Genomic DNA, 17,264 nt, shown 5'->3' on the forward strand with positions numbered 1-17,264 from the left:
GGTATGACATTTATAGTCCCGCCTAAACCCCAGGGAAAACTGATGGAGATACCATACATTTTGTGATGCTAGATCCTTTTCAGTCTCAAAGCAACAGATAGTCCCTGTCCCAAAGTGTTAATTTTCACAAATCCCTGGATTTTAAGGCCAAGAGGACTATTGTGATCAAATGGGGTTTTGTAGCACCCAGTTTCCTGGCCAGCCAGCTTGCCAGATGTAGGAGTGTTTGAACAGTGGTCAAAATATCTGGTAGGTGTCAGCCTCTTTCAGACCAGGTTTTCCATACCTGTTCTCCTACCTACCTGGTTTTTTTTCCACCACCTCCCTCCCTTCGAATGCTAGGAGAAGGGCAGCTGACTTGCAAGCCCTTGATGGCTGCTCTGCTGGGCTCTGGTACCCCTGTCCCCTTTCAGTGGATTGCTTTCAAAAATTGACTCCCCGGAGTTGGTCTGGCTAGATCCACACCTGGATGGAGAAGTCCTGCAAGCCCCAAACCTCTCTCTTGCACACAGCAGGACCACGATGCTGCTGCGGTGGCTAGGCTGGCTCTCGAGTCTGGACCTGGTACGATGCACCTTTTATCCTTTCCCACGCATCTCCTAATCAACTGCCACCCCTCTTGTAGGTCGTGTCCTCAAAGGGCAGTTGGGACAATCATTACCGGGCACGTCCCTGTTCAGTAAATGGCAACAGAGCAGAGGGACTGCTTCACCACTGAGTAAATCCAATAGAGCCACAGGTTTGGGTGCTGTTTAATTGAGCCAGAATTCCAGGGGTTTAGATAAGCTTTGAAGGGTATTAAAGGCAATTCTGCAGGAATTAACCGGGCTGAACTAGGCTTAAAAATATCTTTGCAAGCTTTACTGGAAGTCTTGGCAGCATTAAGGAGATAGCTGTGTGCAGAGCAAGAAGCCAGTTCCTGGCTGGCCATGGGTTGTTTCATCTCCCTGAAGAGTGTGTTTGCCTGGTTTGCTGTGGTAAGGCCACCCTCAGAGGGAATTTAGAGCTTATCTATGGGCTGAACAGGCACTGTGAAATGCAGATGAAGGCCCTGTCTTTGGTTTTTAGGAAGCTTGGGAGGTCCTTGTACATAGAGTGTCCCCAAGCAGTTCTCAGCATCTCCAGGAGGACAAGAGATACAGGAGTTTAACTGACTGATTTCCATCTTACTGCAGCAAAGGCATTTCAGAGAAGCCCTGCCGGGCTGAATCCTGCTCTTAGTCCCCTAAAGTCAAAGCCAGAGCACTTCCAGATGGAGTGACTCTTAATAATGTCATCATCAGAGGGGTTGCTGAGTGGCCGAGTGCACTGCCTCAGTTTCCCAAAACCCAGTTAGGGACATCATCTCACCCAGTGGGGCTGTAGAAAGTCCAGGGGGATCCCTTTAAAAAAAAAACAACTTTAAATTCCAGAATAACAGATGTCAGACTGCTGTTACAGTTATTACCTTGCCAGATTGCCTGCAATTGGTGTGCAAACCCCAGCCCTGTCTGGACTCTTTCAGCCCGTACACAGTGGATTTGGAGCGATACTACCAGACAGAGAACGAAGACGAGAATCCTTTCATTTGCTCCCAGCCCCGGGAGAATGGGATGCGCTACTGCCGGAGTATCCCAACACGGAGGGAAGAAGGTCTTGAGTGCACCCTGGATTATTATTCCTACAATGACACTACCAACACATCCTGTGTCAATTGGAACCAGTATTACACCAACTGCTCCGCCGGGGAGCACAACCCCTTCAAGGGAGCCATCAACTTCGATAACATTGGCTATGCCTGGATCGCGATATTTCAGGTGAGCCTTGTCTGCAAACTGTCACGAGGTGGGTGAACAGCCGGTCGTGCGCCCCAACATGTTCCTAGGGGCTGCGTAATCGCACTCTTGGGAGCTATTTTGCACCAGCAAGCATTATATAGCAGTGCACGGGTGCTCAAAATGTCGGGGGTGCAATCTGATGCTTGAAGATGCCTCCATCTCACATGCATGGACAAAACCCCAGTCTCCAAATCCTGTGTGTGTGCAGTAAGACCATCCTGATGCGGAGCAGAGCCTAGAGACTGCTCTTCCCTCTGCAAAATGCAGTAGTGGGCCTTAGGTCCAGCTGGAAAAGAAGGGCTGGCTTCAGGCTGAGCAGTTGGTAACGTGGCTATTGGCATTGGCAGGAGCAGGATTTGGCTCCTCAGTGTCTTGTACTGCACCGAGACCAGCTATGGGGTGTCAGAAATGACGCAGCCAGGAGAAACGTTGCTTGTGCACTTGGTGTTGGAACTGAGCCTTGATGGGGTCATTTTCCCTTCCTATCTCCACCAGGTCATCACACTGGAAGGCTGGGTGGACATCATGTACTTTGTCATGGATGCGCACTCCTTCTACAACTTCATCTACTTCATCCTCCTGATCATTGTGAGTGGCCTTAGGGGAAGGCGGGGGTCCTTTTGGCATTTGGAGAGAGCAGAGTGGAGTGACCCAGAGGAACAGGGCAGATAATACAGTGAATGTAAAAGCTGAGGCAGAAACCAGCCTGCTGGAAGACACGCAGCTTCAATACGGCATTGCATTGCAGCTGCATTTTGCTGCAGACATGAAGGAAAGAAAGATGTGCTTAAGCTATGGTAGATGCACTTCAGTGGCTGCTGCTTCTAGTACTTCTCTCCTTGTGCTCCAAGGTCCTCTCTCATAGTTGCCACCTAATATTTAAGTTTAAAAGTAGGCAAATTCCCCTGGTCAGATTTTGAGCTCTGGAAGGGGAGGAGGCTGCCCAGAAATTCCCCCATATCGAAGAACCCAGCTGGCTGGGACATTTCAGGAAAACAGTCCCAAACTTTAGAGAGCACATTAAGAAAGGAGGGAAGAGATTACTGCCCACAGCCCACCCACGCTTCACAGCATCATCCAAGACCACCCACAAAGGAGACAACAAAGAGTTTCTGTGGGGTGGGCTCCATGATGGGCTTCATCTATGCAAGCAGAATTGTCTACCGTGACTGGCTGAGCTCGTTGTCTAGACTCCCTTTATCGTCAAGGGAGAAAAATAGGTGCTTTAAGGGGGTGATTCATCTCCTCTGAAGGTAGACATCCAAAATAAATTAGATGCATTTCAGACTTGATGTGCCTATTTCTCTCTTGACTCTAAAGGATCATTAGGTGCCTCACTCAGATGTAGCTGAGATAAGTGAGATAAGTCCCCTTCTTGCTGCCTAATTGGCCTAAGTCCAGCAAAATAGCTGCACGTTGTCCATTAGGCCATTGTGGGGATTTCTGCTCCTCATCAAACCAGGACTCAAAACCTGAGGAGAAGGTAGGAGGTCGTTTAGTCCATGATGCTTTTTCTAGTTCATCTATTAGCTTCCCCAAAAAAGAAACAATCCCTTGCTCTCAGCATCTCCGAAATGATGGAGAGGAAGAGCAAGCAGTACTTTTCCAGATGCCATGCGAGTAACATTAGCAGTGTGTGATAGCCCGTTAGCACGTCAGTAATTCTCCGTGATCCAGGCTGGGCTCTGCAGAAGGCAGAACCTCATGAAACCCTGGTTGGAAATAAAATCTCCAAGCTGTGGATACAGACTGCTGATGCCCTTGCGTAACAGTCACCCGCAAATCCCGTTAGCAGGGGAAAGGGATCTGCTCGCAAGCTGCCCACACACTGCCAGAAAAAAGCGCTCCTATCAAGAAGGCTCAGTGCATTCATCGTAATGCCACTAATTGTGATAATTACAACCGCTGTCTGCGGAGAGAGAAAAACACCATCTTAAAAGAGCAAAAGGTTTTTGTCAAAATAATCTTCTCTCATCTTTGATCTTTGGCATCCGCCGTAGAGCGCTGGCGTGGGAGTCCCTGGGTGGGGGCTTGGGGGCTGAGTCAGCCCCTCCGCGGTCCCGGCCAGCGGTCCCTGCTAGGTGACGCAGGGGACGGGGCTGGATGGGGTTTTCTCCCGGCTTGCGCCAGGGCGTGGGGTGAGGCAGGGCTATGGGGTGGGCATGGCCACCCTGAGGTGGCTGATGGCTCCTGTCCCCTTAGGTGGGCTCTTTCTTCATGATCAACCTCTGCCTGGTGGTGATAGCAACGCAGTTCTCCGAGACGAAGCAGCGCGAGAGCCAGCTGATGAAGGAGCAGCGGGTACGCTACCTGTCCAACGCCAGCACCCTCGCCAGCTTTTCGGAGCCGGGCAGCTGCTACGACGAACTCCTCAAGTACCTGGTTTACATTGCCCGCAAAGGCAGCAAGCAGCTCGTGGAGGTCTACCGGGTGGCGGGCGTGAGGATGGGTTTCCTCGCCAGCCCCACAAGCAAGGCAGGGGCTGACCGGCACTCCAGGAAGCGCCGGAGCAGAAAGAGGTCCTCCGTGCACCACCTCATCCACCACCATCACCACCACCACCACCACTATCACCTGGGCAATGGGAACCTGCGGGCACCCCGCGCCAGCCCGGAGATCAGCGATGTGGAGACCGGCTCGCTCCACAATGGGACCAACCGGCTGATGCTCCCCCCCTCGGCACCAAACCCCCACGGGGCCCCCGGCGCCGCTCCCAGCAACACCGAGTCCGTCCACAGCATCTACCACGCCGACTGCCACTTCGAGCCGGTGCGCTGCCGGTCATCCCTCCCGCAGCCGGGCCTCGGTTTGCCGAGCCCAGAGGGGATCCCCAAGAACATCGTGGGCGGCAAGGTGTACCCCACGGTGCACCCCAGTACCTCCCATGAGATGCTGAAAGAGAAGAACCTGGGGGAGGCGGCGGTCGGTGGTGGGAGCAGCACCTTGACAAGCCTCAACATCCCGCCCGGGCCGTACAGCACCATGCACAAGCTGCTAGAGACGCAGAGCACAGGTGAGCCTGGGGCTGGACGTCGGTCTGGGGTTACCTTGCAGAAATACAAGCTACAACCTCATTTCTTTCTCTTTCTGAATCTTTGCAGGGTTCTTTTCAGTCCACGTTACGGAGAAAGGCGATGGCTTTCCAGGTGAGGCCAACATGAATCTTCTGACCTACCTAAGGCGTCTTATAGCCAAAACCAGGAGAGAGGTTTTGACCTCCCAGACTTCATACTTGCAAGAATCCAAGGGAAATGAATGTTTTCAGTGAACCCATTTTCTTTCCCATCCCCATCTCGCCCCCAAACCAATTTATTCTGTAGTTACAGGGAACGCTTCCCAAATCCCTGCACTCCCAAAAGCAGCTAGAACTGGGCTCAATGACACTGAGCAGAGCTGGAGCCCAGCCTGGCCGCTCCCAAATAGCCGTGTCCCTTCCTCGCTAAAATGCAGGGCTTGGAGGTGGCTTCGTTGCCCAACACTTGCTGCAGAGCTCGGGGACGGACATCTTCCAGATCTGAGTCCCAGCACATCCGTGAGCACTGCGTAGCGCTCTTGTGGGACGGGAGGCTCACGGAGATCGAGTGTCTGTTTTGCACGAGTGCTCGATGGCAATTGCAGATGCCGAGTATTAAAGATCTGTGATTTGCTCAGGAAGCTCGTAACAAACAGAGCCAGATACTGAATGCAGCTTTCCTGGATCGGAGGTTTCAAACCTTCGCTGCAAGATGCTCTTTCCCCCTCCACATCCTGAGGTTTAGGAGCTTGGGCCAGTCTCGTCCAAACCCCCTCAGCCTCCAAGAAGCGTTTCTGGCCAAGCTTTCCCAGGCGGTCAATGCCTTTTCCACCCCACCGCAGCAGCATTGACCTTTCCAGCTAGGAGCTGTGCAGGGAAGAGACCAAGTCCTGCCCCCAGCCCAGAGCTGCCTGGAGACTAAATACACAGAGCCGGGCTCTCAGTCGGTTTAGCGCTGAGTTTTTATTCGCACTGCTGCTTGCTGCTGTGCACGAGTCAGGAGCGTGCTTTGCAGACAGCCTCTCCCCTTGCAGCCAGCTGGTGGGATTTTTGGGGAATATCCCGCTGATATTGTCACCCCGGGAGCCACCTGGCAGCTGGGAGCTGCCGTTGAGGGCAGTTTGTGGAGGGCGAAGCTGGTGATTTCAGGGCATCAGCAAACAGTGGGAGCAGGAAAGGAGGCTGCTGGCGGCAGTGCTCCCAATAATTACAGCCCGGAGCCTGCCAGGGCCAGGGGAACTGATTGCTTTCTCCTAGCTCTAATGGCCAGAGGTATAACGAGGTGGGCTAGGGGTGCTGGGCTGGTGGCAGTGTCTGGGGACAGCAAGAGGGTTTTGTAACTGGGGAGAAGGCACTTGGGGAGCCCAGGTTTTGAGCTATTTAACCCAGCAGGAGCCCTTTTCACCTTAGGAAATGCCTGTCTTGTCGAGGGCAATGGTTTGGTGCTAACGGGAATGGGGGGTTGCTCCCGTGGCCGCCTGCAGCCCCTCTGTCCCAGCTGATGGATCGCCCTGCCCCTGTCCCGCTGGCATTTCAGGTCCCTGCCAAAGCTCCTGCAAGATCTCCAGCCCCTGCACCAAGCTGGATGGCGGCTCCTGCAACCCCGAGAGCTGCCCTTACTGCCTCAAGGCGCTGGCGAGCGAGGCCGAGCTGACGGACAACGAGACGGCCGACTCGGACAGCGAGGGGGTCTACGAGTTCACGCAGGACGCCCACTACAGTGACCAGCGGGACCCGCAGCGGGGCAGAGCCCGGGCCAGGAGAGCGAGCCGGGTGCTGGCCTTCTGGCACGTGGTGTGTGAGACCTTCCGGAAGATCGTGGACAGCAAATATTTTGGCCGTGGGATCATGGTGGCCATTCTCATCAACACACTCAGCATGGGGATTGAGTACCACGAGCAGGTGAGTGCTGGCCCAGCGGCTCCTGGCGCAGTGGGGATGCGGGCAGTGCTACAGGTCCGAATCCGGCCGCCGGCAGGATGGTTTGGGGCAAGAGGCATTGGCGTGCTGTAGGAAGGGTCCCAGGACAGAGCAGGGCTGATTTTTCTCCTCTGAGCCTGCTTCCAGCTTGCAGGCAACGATCACTCTGGCTGGTACCGGGCTGTGTGAGCTCCCACATCCCAGTCCTGCCAGGGGTGCTCAGCACCGTGCCGGGACCGCCGTCACATGAGCAGCACCACGCGTTGCTGGTTTCTGCGGCGTGGGGTCCAAGGAGAAGGGAGCAGCCGTTTGCCACTGGGTTTGTGCCAGCCTGGCAGTGCTAGCAACGCTGCTGGCGGCTGCGGGCTCTGGGTCGGTGCAGCTGCAGGCAAGGAAGTCTATTGAATTTGCAGTCCCTGGAGAGGAGGTAACAAATGCCTTTGCCTCCCTGGTGAATGCTCCAGCAACAGCACGCTGAGTCCAAAATAGACTCATCGCTGGCTATTCCTCCGCTCGATTATCTAAGCCCTTGCAGGCGAGAGGCTGCCTCTGCTCCAGCCTCTCGCACACTTGTCACCTAGCAGAGCTTTTCCCTATATATAGTCATTAAGAGAAGGAGTTACCATGTTCCTCTTGAAATGTCTCCATGAGATGACAAGAGCTCTGGTTTTAGAGCGGCTTTTGCGTGGTCTGGTCTCACGTAGGTTTTGTGGCTGCTGCTGGCGGCACGCCTGGCGTGGTGTCCTCGGTCCTGCCGCAGGCATGGGATGGCTTGGAGCTGCAGGTGCACGCTTCGTTTGGATTTGGGGTGAAGAGTTTATTAGCAGGGAGGCTGAGATGCTGCAGAACCTTGTTATATACCCCTCCAACTCTTGAGGGCTCCCAGTGGCCGGCCCAGCATGGTGCTTCTCCCAGGATGCCAGACCTCTCCCCTCCCAGCCAGACACGGCCACCCCTGTCCCAGCGCCAGCCTTTGCTGGGAAATCCCTTGCATCTCGAGTCGTGGCTGTTTACTTTTCTCCCTTCCTGGCATATTTTGTGTTTGCAGAGTCGCTCGCAGTTGCATGCAGAGCCGTTTCTCCCACAGCTCCCAGTGGCAGCGGTGGTGGCTGCAGATCGGTTCCAAATTCCCGTGTCCTCCCATGGCATTAATGCCTCACTGACCGAACGCCAGGGAGACGTGGCTGTGCTAAATGTGTCCCTTCCAGCCAGCACCTTCTCCCTGATGTCCTAATACAGTCTGGCTGGCTAACCGTTGTTTTCAGTACACATTAAACAGCAATGCGCTCTGAAGTCCTGCAGGTTTCACCTTCATGTGCTGCCCTTGGTGGGAGCTCTGCGGAGAAGCTTGAGTGATTCCACCTTTATTTAATAATACTGGGAAGATCATCTCCTCGGAACCCAGGCTGGGGGGGTGGCTCACAGAAACCAATAAACAGTTATATTCCTCCTTTGGCTGAAAGGTGAAAGCAGATCCGCCGTGTCTTTGCTGCGACTGTCGAAGGGGCGGATTGTCAAAGCTTGTTGCCCTTTATCAGGAGCATCTTTGGGAGATGCTGGTGTAGGCTCCCACCGTGCGTATACCGGGGGGACCATCCCACTGGGAATGGGTGGCTGAGCAATCTCCCGTCATCAAACACCCTAAAGGCAACACAGCTCCTTAATTCTTTGGCTCGGGAGAAATAGGGCAGTGGGGTGCTGGCCTCTGCCTCAGCCAGCAGTGAATCCCAGCAGGCAGCTGGATGGGAAGAAGCAGATTTTTGTGGTGGTTTTCGGGTAACAAGGTGAAGGGAGCTGATAAGCGTAGGGGGACTCCAGACGCTGTGGGTGGTTGCTTTCTTTGACGGTATTTTGAAGTTACTACTGTTCCAGATTCCTTTCTCCCAGGCATTTGGAGTGAATAGCGGAGATTGTTTTTATTAGTTCATCTGCTCAAAGTGGCGGCAGAGCAGAGAGGTGTTTTTCTGTAAACTCGAGAGGCTCATAGTCTGCAGTTTCATAATCTGACAGTTATGAGAGCAGGAATTAGAGGGGAGAAATGCTGGACCAGGCCTTTCTATAGAGATTATAAACACTGAAACATGTGATTTTTTTCTTTTAGAAGAGCCTTTCCTAAAAGTGCAAGTGATCAACTGCGCCAAATTTATCTTCATTGGCTGATGTTTGCAAAGACGTGAGGGGGCTTGGAGAGTACTTGACTCCATGACTTTCTATATTAAGCTCTCTGCTTATTTAATGAATATTTACCTCTTGGGCTTTTCACATGAGGCCACCCTGGGCACGCCGGGCTATATTAGGAAAAATACTTTCAGGATATGTTTTATGGTGCCATGTCAAAAGCCTTGTGTTGTTTACCAGCACCTTGCCAGAGGGGAGGGGACATGCTAGCAGCTACTGTGTGAGAGGAAGGATGGGCTAGTGGTTACTCTGGGAGGATGAAGGCTTCTGCCCTCCCATCTGTCCCCAGCAGTGCTGGGTGGGATTCAGCAGCTCTGGGACCACCAAGAGCATCCTGGACTTCAAGACGGGAGCTGGTCAGCTGAAGTCCTCATTGTAGCCAGGAGAGAAAAGTACGCTCCTCTGGAGGCTTTGTATCTCACCTTGGGACAGGCATCCTGGAGAGACCTGCTTTTCTCCCTGGAAGATGCCTAGAAAACTTAAACAGTCTTTCAGTCACTTGCTTAACAGACTCATCGACCAGAGAAGGCCAGGTTGGGATATTTAGGATGACAGTGGTTCTTTGAAGGCACATCAAAAAGAGTGGAAATTAGGAGTATGTTGAAAACACTGGCCCCCACCTCTTGCTGCTTGTTTGCATTCACCCATCAGTCAACGTGGGCAGACTGAGCACCCATGGCCAGGGGGGCTGGATGCACATAGCAAAGGTAGTTCATGTCCCCAGGAGTTCATCTCCTACCTTAGACCCTTCCATCCCAAAGCTCCTCTCCATAGACCACCTTCCACTGTAAAGTCGTCATCAACTAATATTTCACCATCGAATGGCTGGGGCTTCAGGAGCTGGGTTTCCTCTAAGCTCCTTCTGACGTGAGCTTGCTGACTTTCTCACTCAGCATCAGGTTGCTTCCACGTGGTTCCTGCACGTGCGTGAGCTGTAGGTACACCTGACCAGCCTCAACTCTGCGTTTTCTGCCCATCCTCCCCACCCGTCCAGTTCTGGCTCTTGCCTTTCTCACGACTGCTGGGTTTAGTGGGAGGAAAGCAGAGCGGTTTGAGGTGCACATAGCACTCACCACGTCGCGGCTGCTGGGCAGCAGTGTGAAATTTTCCATCAGGGAAATGACAACCAGATTGCTGCGGATTATTAATGTGACTGCTAAATAGCTTGTTTTTCTACAGAGATGAAGCAAAATGCAGGTAGAAACTATTAGCTTTGGGTAGAGGAATATAAAGGTGATTTAAAGGTAGACTCCGGGGATTTTAAATACACTGTTGAACCAATTGACTGATTCGCCTTAGGGAAGCTGAGACTCTGCAGCGCTACGGGTTCAAACGGCTAGGGCTTTGCAAAAGCTTGTCTGCCATAGAGCAGGAGTAGAATGTGCTGCTAAACCAGAGGGTTTCTATGCTGCTTTCCCCCCAGCCCTGGCTGTAAGCCAGACTGTGTTCCATAATGGGCTCCATTTTTTTTTTTTTTTCTCCAAGTCCTTCCTTGGAGTGAAATGCAAAGGCTTTAGTACAAGGCGTGATGTTGGACTCCTCAGCAGGGGAAAGAATTCAGCAAGGGCTTCCTTGAGGAAGGGCTTTGGGGTTTTGTTTTTGTTTTTAAAATCTGGTTCGCATTGAGCTGCCTGGCTGTTCCGATTTTCCTTGTCTGAACTCGCATTGTATGAACTATACCCTACATATTCATTTGTTTAAATAGCGCTTGAATTTCAGCCGCCGTCTCTGTGGTGTTTTGCCATTGTTAACATAACAAGAGACTGGAGAGTCCTGCTCTGGCCTCTCCAAAGCTGCAGTCAGTTCAAATCCATGGCTGGAGCTTGTGGGGACTTGGATCTAGAGTGGTCCAAAACTCTGGTGTCTCTGAAGGAAGGAAGAGGGAATTGGTTCAGACCTATAGAGATCCTTTTTTTAATTCTTAAAAGCAAATTGGAGAGATGACAGGGGTGAATGACTCTTTGGGACAGCACCCAAGGAGAAGAGCTCATCATCCATGGGGGGCAATTCTTCAAGGAAGTGGGAAGAGGCGATGCCTGACATTCCCCTAGCAGGAGGATAACTGGTGGAATACCCCCAGCTACAGCAAAGTGTTGTAGGAATCCGCAAAGCAGCAGTGCCACGAACCAAGGTGTGCAAACTCCATCTGCAGAAGGCAGGAGCAGCCTAAGCTCATGGCAGTATCTCAGGCTGAATTCTTAGTGCATCCCGCTGCAGGGGCCCAGAGTGTACTTGGTACAGATGATGTAAAGTTGTCACCGGTAACATTACAATCTAATAGCTGCTGCGGCATGGAAATATCAACCATCTGTGCCAAAGCATCAAAGGAAAGCTTGCTGGCAAAATGCATTAATGTGTCTATTTATGTAAACAGTCGAGGCTGGAGAACATGGGAGTCTTCCTAATCAGCATCAGAGGACATGAAATTTTCAGGTATCCAGGACGATCAAGAGGGGAGGTGAAAGGTCAGTAACAGCAGCAGCATTAGAAAATCTGCTGGCGTGGAGAAACCATTAGGCTCCAGGTTCAAGCATTTATAATAGTCACCCAAATGGTATTCATGTACTTCTGTTTCTGCCTGAATTCAGCATGCAGGGAAGAAGGTAACTGAAAATTATTAGCTGTCATGACACCCACTGATTGATTTCTCCATGTGGGAGGAAAATTTGATTGTTCCATGAAGAAATGGTGTAATGGAGCTGGATAGCGGCAATTTGGCAGGTTGGTGCCCCAGGTCTTGGGGTGCTTGAATCTGTGCTGGTGTCCAAAGTCCCAGGCAGGCTGGAGGGCAGCAGGTCTGGATCCATTTGTGAGCACTGCCTCAAGAAATAAGGGTGTTTTGGGGATCAGAAACACTTTACTCCCAGGACTTGGTGGTCGAGAGCATCCTAATCTCCACCAGTTTCAAGCCAAGCTGAACATTTTGCCGCTGGCCACAGAAGTGGTGGAGGGCAGCTGCAGATTTGTCAGGTGTAGGGAGGCTGCTCCTTTGACATCCCTATGTGCCAAAATGAGATCTTGCCAAGTGCTCGTTCGCCTCCCGAGGAGGCTGTGGAGGATCTGGGGATGAGCTGCAGCTCGCAGGGTGCGTGCTGCCCTGCTCGCCCTTGTCTGGCTGCGTCGGGCAGTTGAGGGCAACACCGTGTCCCCTCCAACCTCTGCGGCTCCGTGTCAGGTCGATCCAGGACATCTAAATTTTGGCTTCTTTCATGTGCGTGGATTTGTGTCAGGCTTCCAGGTCAGGAAGGAAGGGGATCCTTTTTTTTGTAAAATATTTTTGGTATCTCTTGCACCTCTCTTGAATTGTTTCCTGCGAGCGCAGAGACTCAAAGACCCATCCCACAGCCAGGCAGCAGCTGGTGCTGCACCAGGGGCTCTCTGCATCACACACTGATGAAAACCGGTGCTGTACCCCCTTATGTCTGCACCCTGCTGCTTTACTCCAACTGTGGCCTTAATAGCACAGCCCGACTTTTCTCTGTGGTGGAATTTCGAATTTGATGCTTCCCCGTATGAATCTGATTCATCGGGCTTTGATTCAGGAGGGCGCTTATGCATGGGCATGCGTCCCTTAAATCAATGAGACAGGCTTTCCCCGGACAACCTCCGTCTGTCCCAGGCTCTTCCCGGGAGCGCGCAAGGTCCTGCGCTCACGCACCAGCTTCTCTTCTTAGAGATATCTCCGCTTCCACTTTGGTGTGTATCCCATGTCTCTATTTAACTCCATTACACATCTCTCCAGCCCTGTGCCAGCTACTCTTAGCCAAGTGATCAAAGCTTTGGCAGCACGGCGAGGCTTTCCCTCCCTCGGTCTCTGCTGGCTTTGCCCAATGCAGGGCTTGTAGCTCGCGTCAACTTAATTTCTCAGCGCTACAGCCACACAGGGTACTCCCACAGTAGGAAAATGAGGTGCCCTATAGATTTGCACGTGCTATATTCAATTAGCTCCTGCTTAAGCAGAAATTGCTCTTATTAACAGGTTGTTGTTGGAGACTGGAAGAGTCAAGTCAATGCTAATGGAAGTCATCAGAGCTGTTAATCACTAGGATCACTGACTTCAAAACCAGCTCTCTGTTTGTTATCGGGGGTAATTCTTTTTATGGACCTCGGGGGTTCTTCCACTTCTCCGTGATTTGAAGGGTTTATGAGGTCTTGTAGGAACTCGCGTGTTTTAATTGACTTGCTCATGAAGCTCTTCCAGAGTGCCATGCAAAATACAGGGGTGCCACGGCCCTCATAGTCATTAAAAAAATGGGCTGTGCCTATAAAGCAGACTTTATCCTTGTTCTGGAGACTGAATGATTTGAAAATTAAATGAGATTTCATGCTGCTGGAAAGTGTATGAGTTTTTTATCAGATAATTCAGTTCTGTGTGTGCTTTAGGGATGAGCCTATGTAGACTCCTTGACATCTACTAAAGTTTTCTTCAGCTCCCTGGATGGGGAGCCATAAGTGTCAATCCTTTCCTGTTAATTTAGTTCAGAGGCTGGAAATACTCGGGCTGCCTTAGATCCTATCATTACAGCTGTTGTTTCAGCTGCCATCCATACCCTCGTGTTATCTCTGCTCAGGCAGCATTGGGAAGAGACTCTGACTCAGTGAAATGGGAAAATGATGTGTGCTTTCGAAACTCGCTTCATCCCCACATGGATGAAAAATTGCTGCTCTCTGCAGATAGCCGGGCGTTTCTCTTTTCTTCTTCTTTGATTTTTGTGGTTGTTCCCCTTGGGTGGGAGCCAGCAAACTCAGCTAGAGCTTCTGGAGCATCCTCAGCTTGCACCAGCAAATGCTTTCGTCTGTAAGCGCTCCTGACTGCTGATTGTTGGTGATTTCCCAGGGGTCAGTTTATTTTTTCCCCAATTCTCCTGGTAGAGGTTGGTCCCGATGCTGTTGGTGCCCATGACGCTCCCCTGCTGCCACCTGTGTCCTCACAGAGCCCCTTCCCACCCTGCTCAGCCCCCAGCAGGAGTGAGGACAGGAGCTGAGCGCTTTTTCCCTCGTCTCTGCTGGATTTCAGCTCTTTGTTATAATTGTTTTTTTGCTGATGTTAGGAAACGACCGGCTTTTCCCCCATGGAACGTCTGTCAGCATTAGAGATAGTGTTACCAGCATCAGAAACCCAGGTTCAGCAGAACTGTGCAGGAGCCATACAGAGACAGCCTTTTTCTTTCTCTTTTTTTATTTCCTCCCTCCCCCTGGTACCTTCTCAAGTACTAATGGGGAGATAAGTTTCAAACTTGGTTTAGATTAACTAGAAATAGAGGGCTTTAAATCTCAAGTACTTACAAGGTGTGACCAAGTGGAAATGCAGCTTTTGTTCAGCTTAAGCTCCTTCGAAACCTGGGCAGAGGGATGAGCCAGTTCATGTTTTTCTTGCATTTTCTGGGATAATATTCATCCAGAAAATCTCAAGCTGAGAGAGATAAGGAGTTCAGGCAAGAATATCTGCTGTGCCTCCTGAGAGCGGTAAAGAGAGCCCAGCCCCAGGGCCTGGGGAAGGAGAGCACGGTCTGCAAGTCCTCTTTATGGTCCTGGGCAGGGATAGTTCATGGCAGGTCCCTTCAGGGTGGGTTGATGAGGTTCTCCATCATGCTCGGGGCTCATCCCTTCATCCGCAGCCTGGGTTCCAGCCAGGCAGGAGGCAGAGGTGCTTGGGGACATGGCCCCGTATGGGCAGTCGGGGCCGGGGAACTCGGTTGTTGGCCATGGTTGCTCAGCAAGGATGTGGTGGAGAGGAAGGTCTTGCACTAGAAGCTGCCATGTTCATGGGACTCAGCTCCTTCCTTCTGCAGGCGTGGGGTGGGAAGGGACATTCGTTAATCAGAACGGGGAAGAACGGGTGGAAGGTGAGGAGATTAGCGGTGCTGGTGGAAGGGGAGTCCCTCCTGTGCAGGCAGCTCCGATTTCTCCAAAATGAAAGCTGCTTTCCTCCCTTTCTTACAGCATTACTTGCCGTGGCATGAAATATTCAGCCTCCATTCAGCCCATAACAAAATCCTCCTTTGCCATGCAGTGATGGGATGAAACCGGACTTGTTCACTTGTCATTTCCTTTTAATAAATGCCTATAAATCCTGAACTTCCCAGCAGTCCTCCTCCAGCCCACCAAGCAGTGAGCGTGCTGCCCTTTCTGTGTCTCCAGCCCCAGGAGGAGCAGAGCAAAAACCGCTGCAATCCTGCTACTTTCTGAATTGTTTTCTTTAACCCATTTGGCAAAGGATGAGTAGAGAAAGCCTATCAGTCTATCGGGCTCCGATTAAGCATGGCTCAGGTTCGTGCTGCTGGACCCAGGACAATAGCTAAAGCCCAATGCCTTTTAAGGAGCCCCAAAGACAACGAATGTCATGGCTGAAAATATGCGTGGATTGAGTTTCTATTTATAAAGTAGCAAGCGGCCCTGGCGCTAAGAGGAGCTGTATTTACCGAAGGGAACCAAAATGGTTTTTCAGATGGCCGTGGCTCAGCAGGTGCACCGAGGCAGGGGGAATAATGTGGGTGTGATGAGGGCAGGGCATGGAGAAGGCTCGTTGGTTGACTGAGGACACAGCTATGAGCTATAAATGATGGGGAATCAGGCGTGGGAGAGGCCAAAAAAAGGGCATCTCATTTTGTTAATTAATAGCTGCTTCCGTTCATCAGAATTTCTTGCATTTTGCCCCAGGACTCATGGTCTGGCTCCTGTTTCAAGGCAGACCTGGTGCATGTCTGCACCCATGCGGAAAGTGGAGAAGATCTTAATGGAGTGGTGTCAGGTTGAAAATCGTGTCTTTGTGTGACCCGTTTGATTTTTTTCTTATGTATATATATAAAAAAATCTGCAAATGATGAGTCAGTAAAATGTTGTTGGTGTTTCCTGTGAAATAGCTGAGGTCGGTATTTTCTTTCTGTGTTATTTTTCCTTAGTTGCCATGGTAATGATTTCAGAAGGGTTTTATTCTGCAGCCGTTTGAATGGGTTAGAAGTTTTCATGGTCTTCTGGATCTGCTCGCAGAAGCAGAGCCCTCGGGATCAGGAGAGATCTGCCTCCTGGCCGGTCACCCCATCCCTCCCTCCTTGCTGTGGCAAGACAGAGTGTTTTTTCTATTTTATTTTATTGTTAGCAAGATAGAGAGGAAAGACCCTGGGGTGCTTCTGCTCTCTTGTGCTGACATCCCCAGGGGCAGAGGCTGGGCAAGACCGGGCTTGGCCGCAGTCTGGAGCTCGCTGCCTGGGCAAGGGGGAGATGGGAACGGATGGATCTGTGCCAGACATGCCCGTGGTGCTGGGTGCAGGTCTGATGATGATGATGAAGAGCCTGTGCCATGCCTGTGCCTTATATGGGTCATGGCTGGAGGAAGGGAGGAGTAGGAGCCGTGTAAGCTCTGTGCACCATCTGCCAGGGCACTTGGTTGCGCTTCATCACACGGCAGGGCTTGTCTTTCAGGAATTGGGGAACGCAGCCCCCGGGGCTTGCGCTTCTAATGACCCCAGTCCTGTCCTCACCTACTCCCCACTTGTTGCCTGCAGCTATACTTGCCCAGCAGGCACCTTTGAGCCCCGTACACAAGAAGGAGTAGCGTGTGCCACCATCTCACGCCCAGATGGAAATGGAGCAAGTCCCTTCTGCCATCAGAAACCTCACTCGTGAGCTTCTACTCAGTTTAAAAAAAAAGAAAAGAAAAAAAAGAAAGAAAGAAATGCATTACAGCCTATTTCTGAATGCTGAAAAAGGACAAAGCGATGGTCCAGCTCTGAGATACCCCTCGAGGCAACATTTAGTACCTGGGGACATCTTCCCTTGCCTCCTCCTCTCCCCCCTGGCAGCGCCCTGCTTGGTGCCAGCCCTGCCCGAAACCTCCAGGCAGGGTGCAGAGAGCATCCCCTCCTCGCCGCCACGGTTTGCACCCTGCCAGGCTGGGTTATGTCTGGGCAGGCGCCCGTGGCTCGCCTCCTCCCTGCCGCCTTCGTTTGCTGCGTGGTGTTTATGAGAGATGCTGTGCTGTCTGCTCCTATTTTATGTGCTGCCAGAGCTTGTCAATGTGCTCTTTGGTACATCAACAAATCGACACTACACAAACAGAGAGCTAACAGGGAATGATTTATCCAGGACACCGTGTCTGTATGTCCAGCAAGGCGAGGTGTCCTGGAAACAAAATTCAGTGTTTACCAAAGACTCATAGGAAGAGCTGGTGTTTCGTGCTACAGCTGAATCGCACTTGTATCTCGCTCTTTCTGGGTGTTGCTCGCTTAATCATAGGCTGCTTTCCTTTTAATTAGTCACTGCTGCTACTGATGAGAGAATTAGCAGGCTCCTCTTTTAATGGAGAAGCTGAGGCTGTGGCAGATGTGTTGTAGTTG

The 17,264-nt window shown here is 51.7% G+C and overlaps 1 protein-coding gene across 17 annotated transcripts in view; it reads left to right on the forward strand.

The window, feature by feature from the left end:
* The window catches only part of CACNA1G (calcium voltage-gated channel subunit alpha1 G), a 150,107-nt gene that overhangs the window by 61,263 nt on the left and 71,580 nt on the right, over window positions 1-17,264 (forward strand). For all 17 annotated transcript variants that reach the window (XM_069799168.1, XM_069799152.1, XM_069799164.1 and 14 more), the window contains exons 6-10: window positions 1,505-1,796; window positions 2,313-2,405; window positions 4,020-4,830; window positions 4,919-4,963; window positions 6,368-6,732. In XM_069799168.1, coding sequence (XP_069655269.1) covers window positions 1,505-1,796; window positions 2,313-2,405; window positions 4,020-4,830; window positions 4,919-4,963; window positions 6,368-6,732 — 1,606 coding nt within the window. The remainder of the gene's footprint in view (window positions 1-1,504; window positions 1,797-2,312; window positions 2,406-4,019; window positions 4,831-4,918; window positions 4,964-6,367; window positions 6,733-17,264) is intronic.

Source organism: Haliaeetus albicilla, chromosome 12 (assembly GCF_947461875.1).
Source record: "Haliaeetus albicilla chromosome 12, bHalAlb1.1, whole genome shotgun sequence".
In the NCBI taxonomy this organism is placed as follows: Eukaryota; Metazoa; Chordata; class Aves; order Accipitriformes; family Accipitridae; genus Haliaeetus; species Haliaeetus albicilla.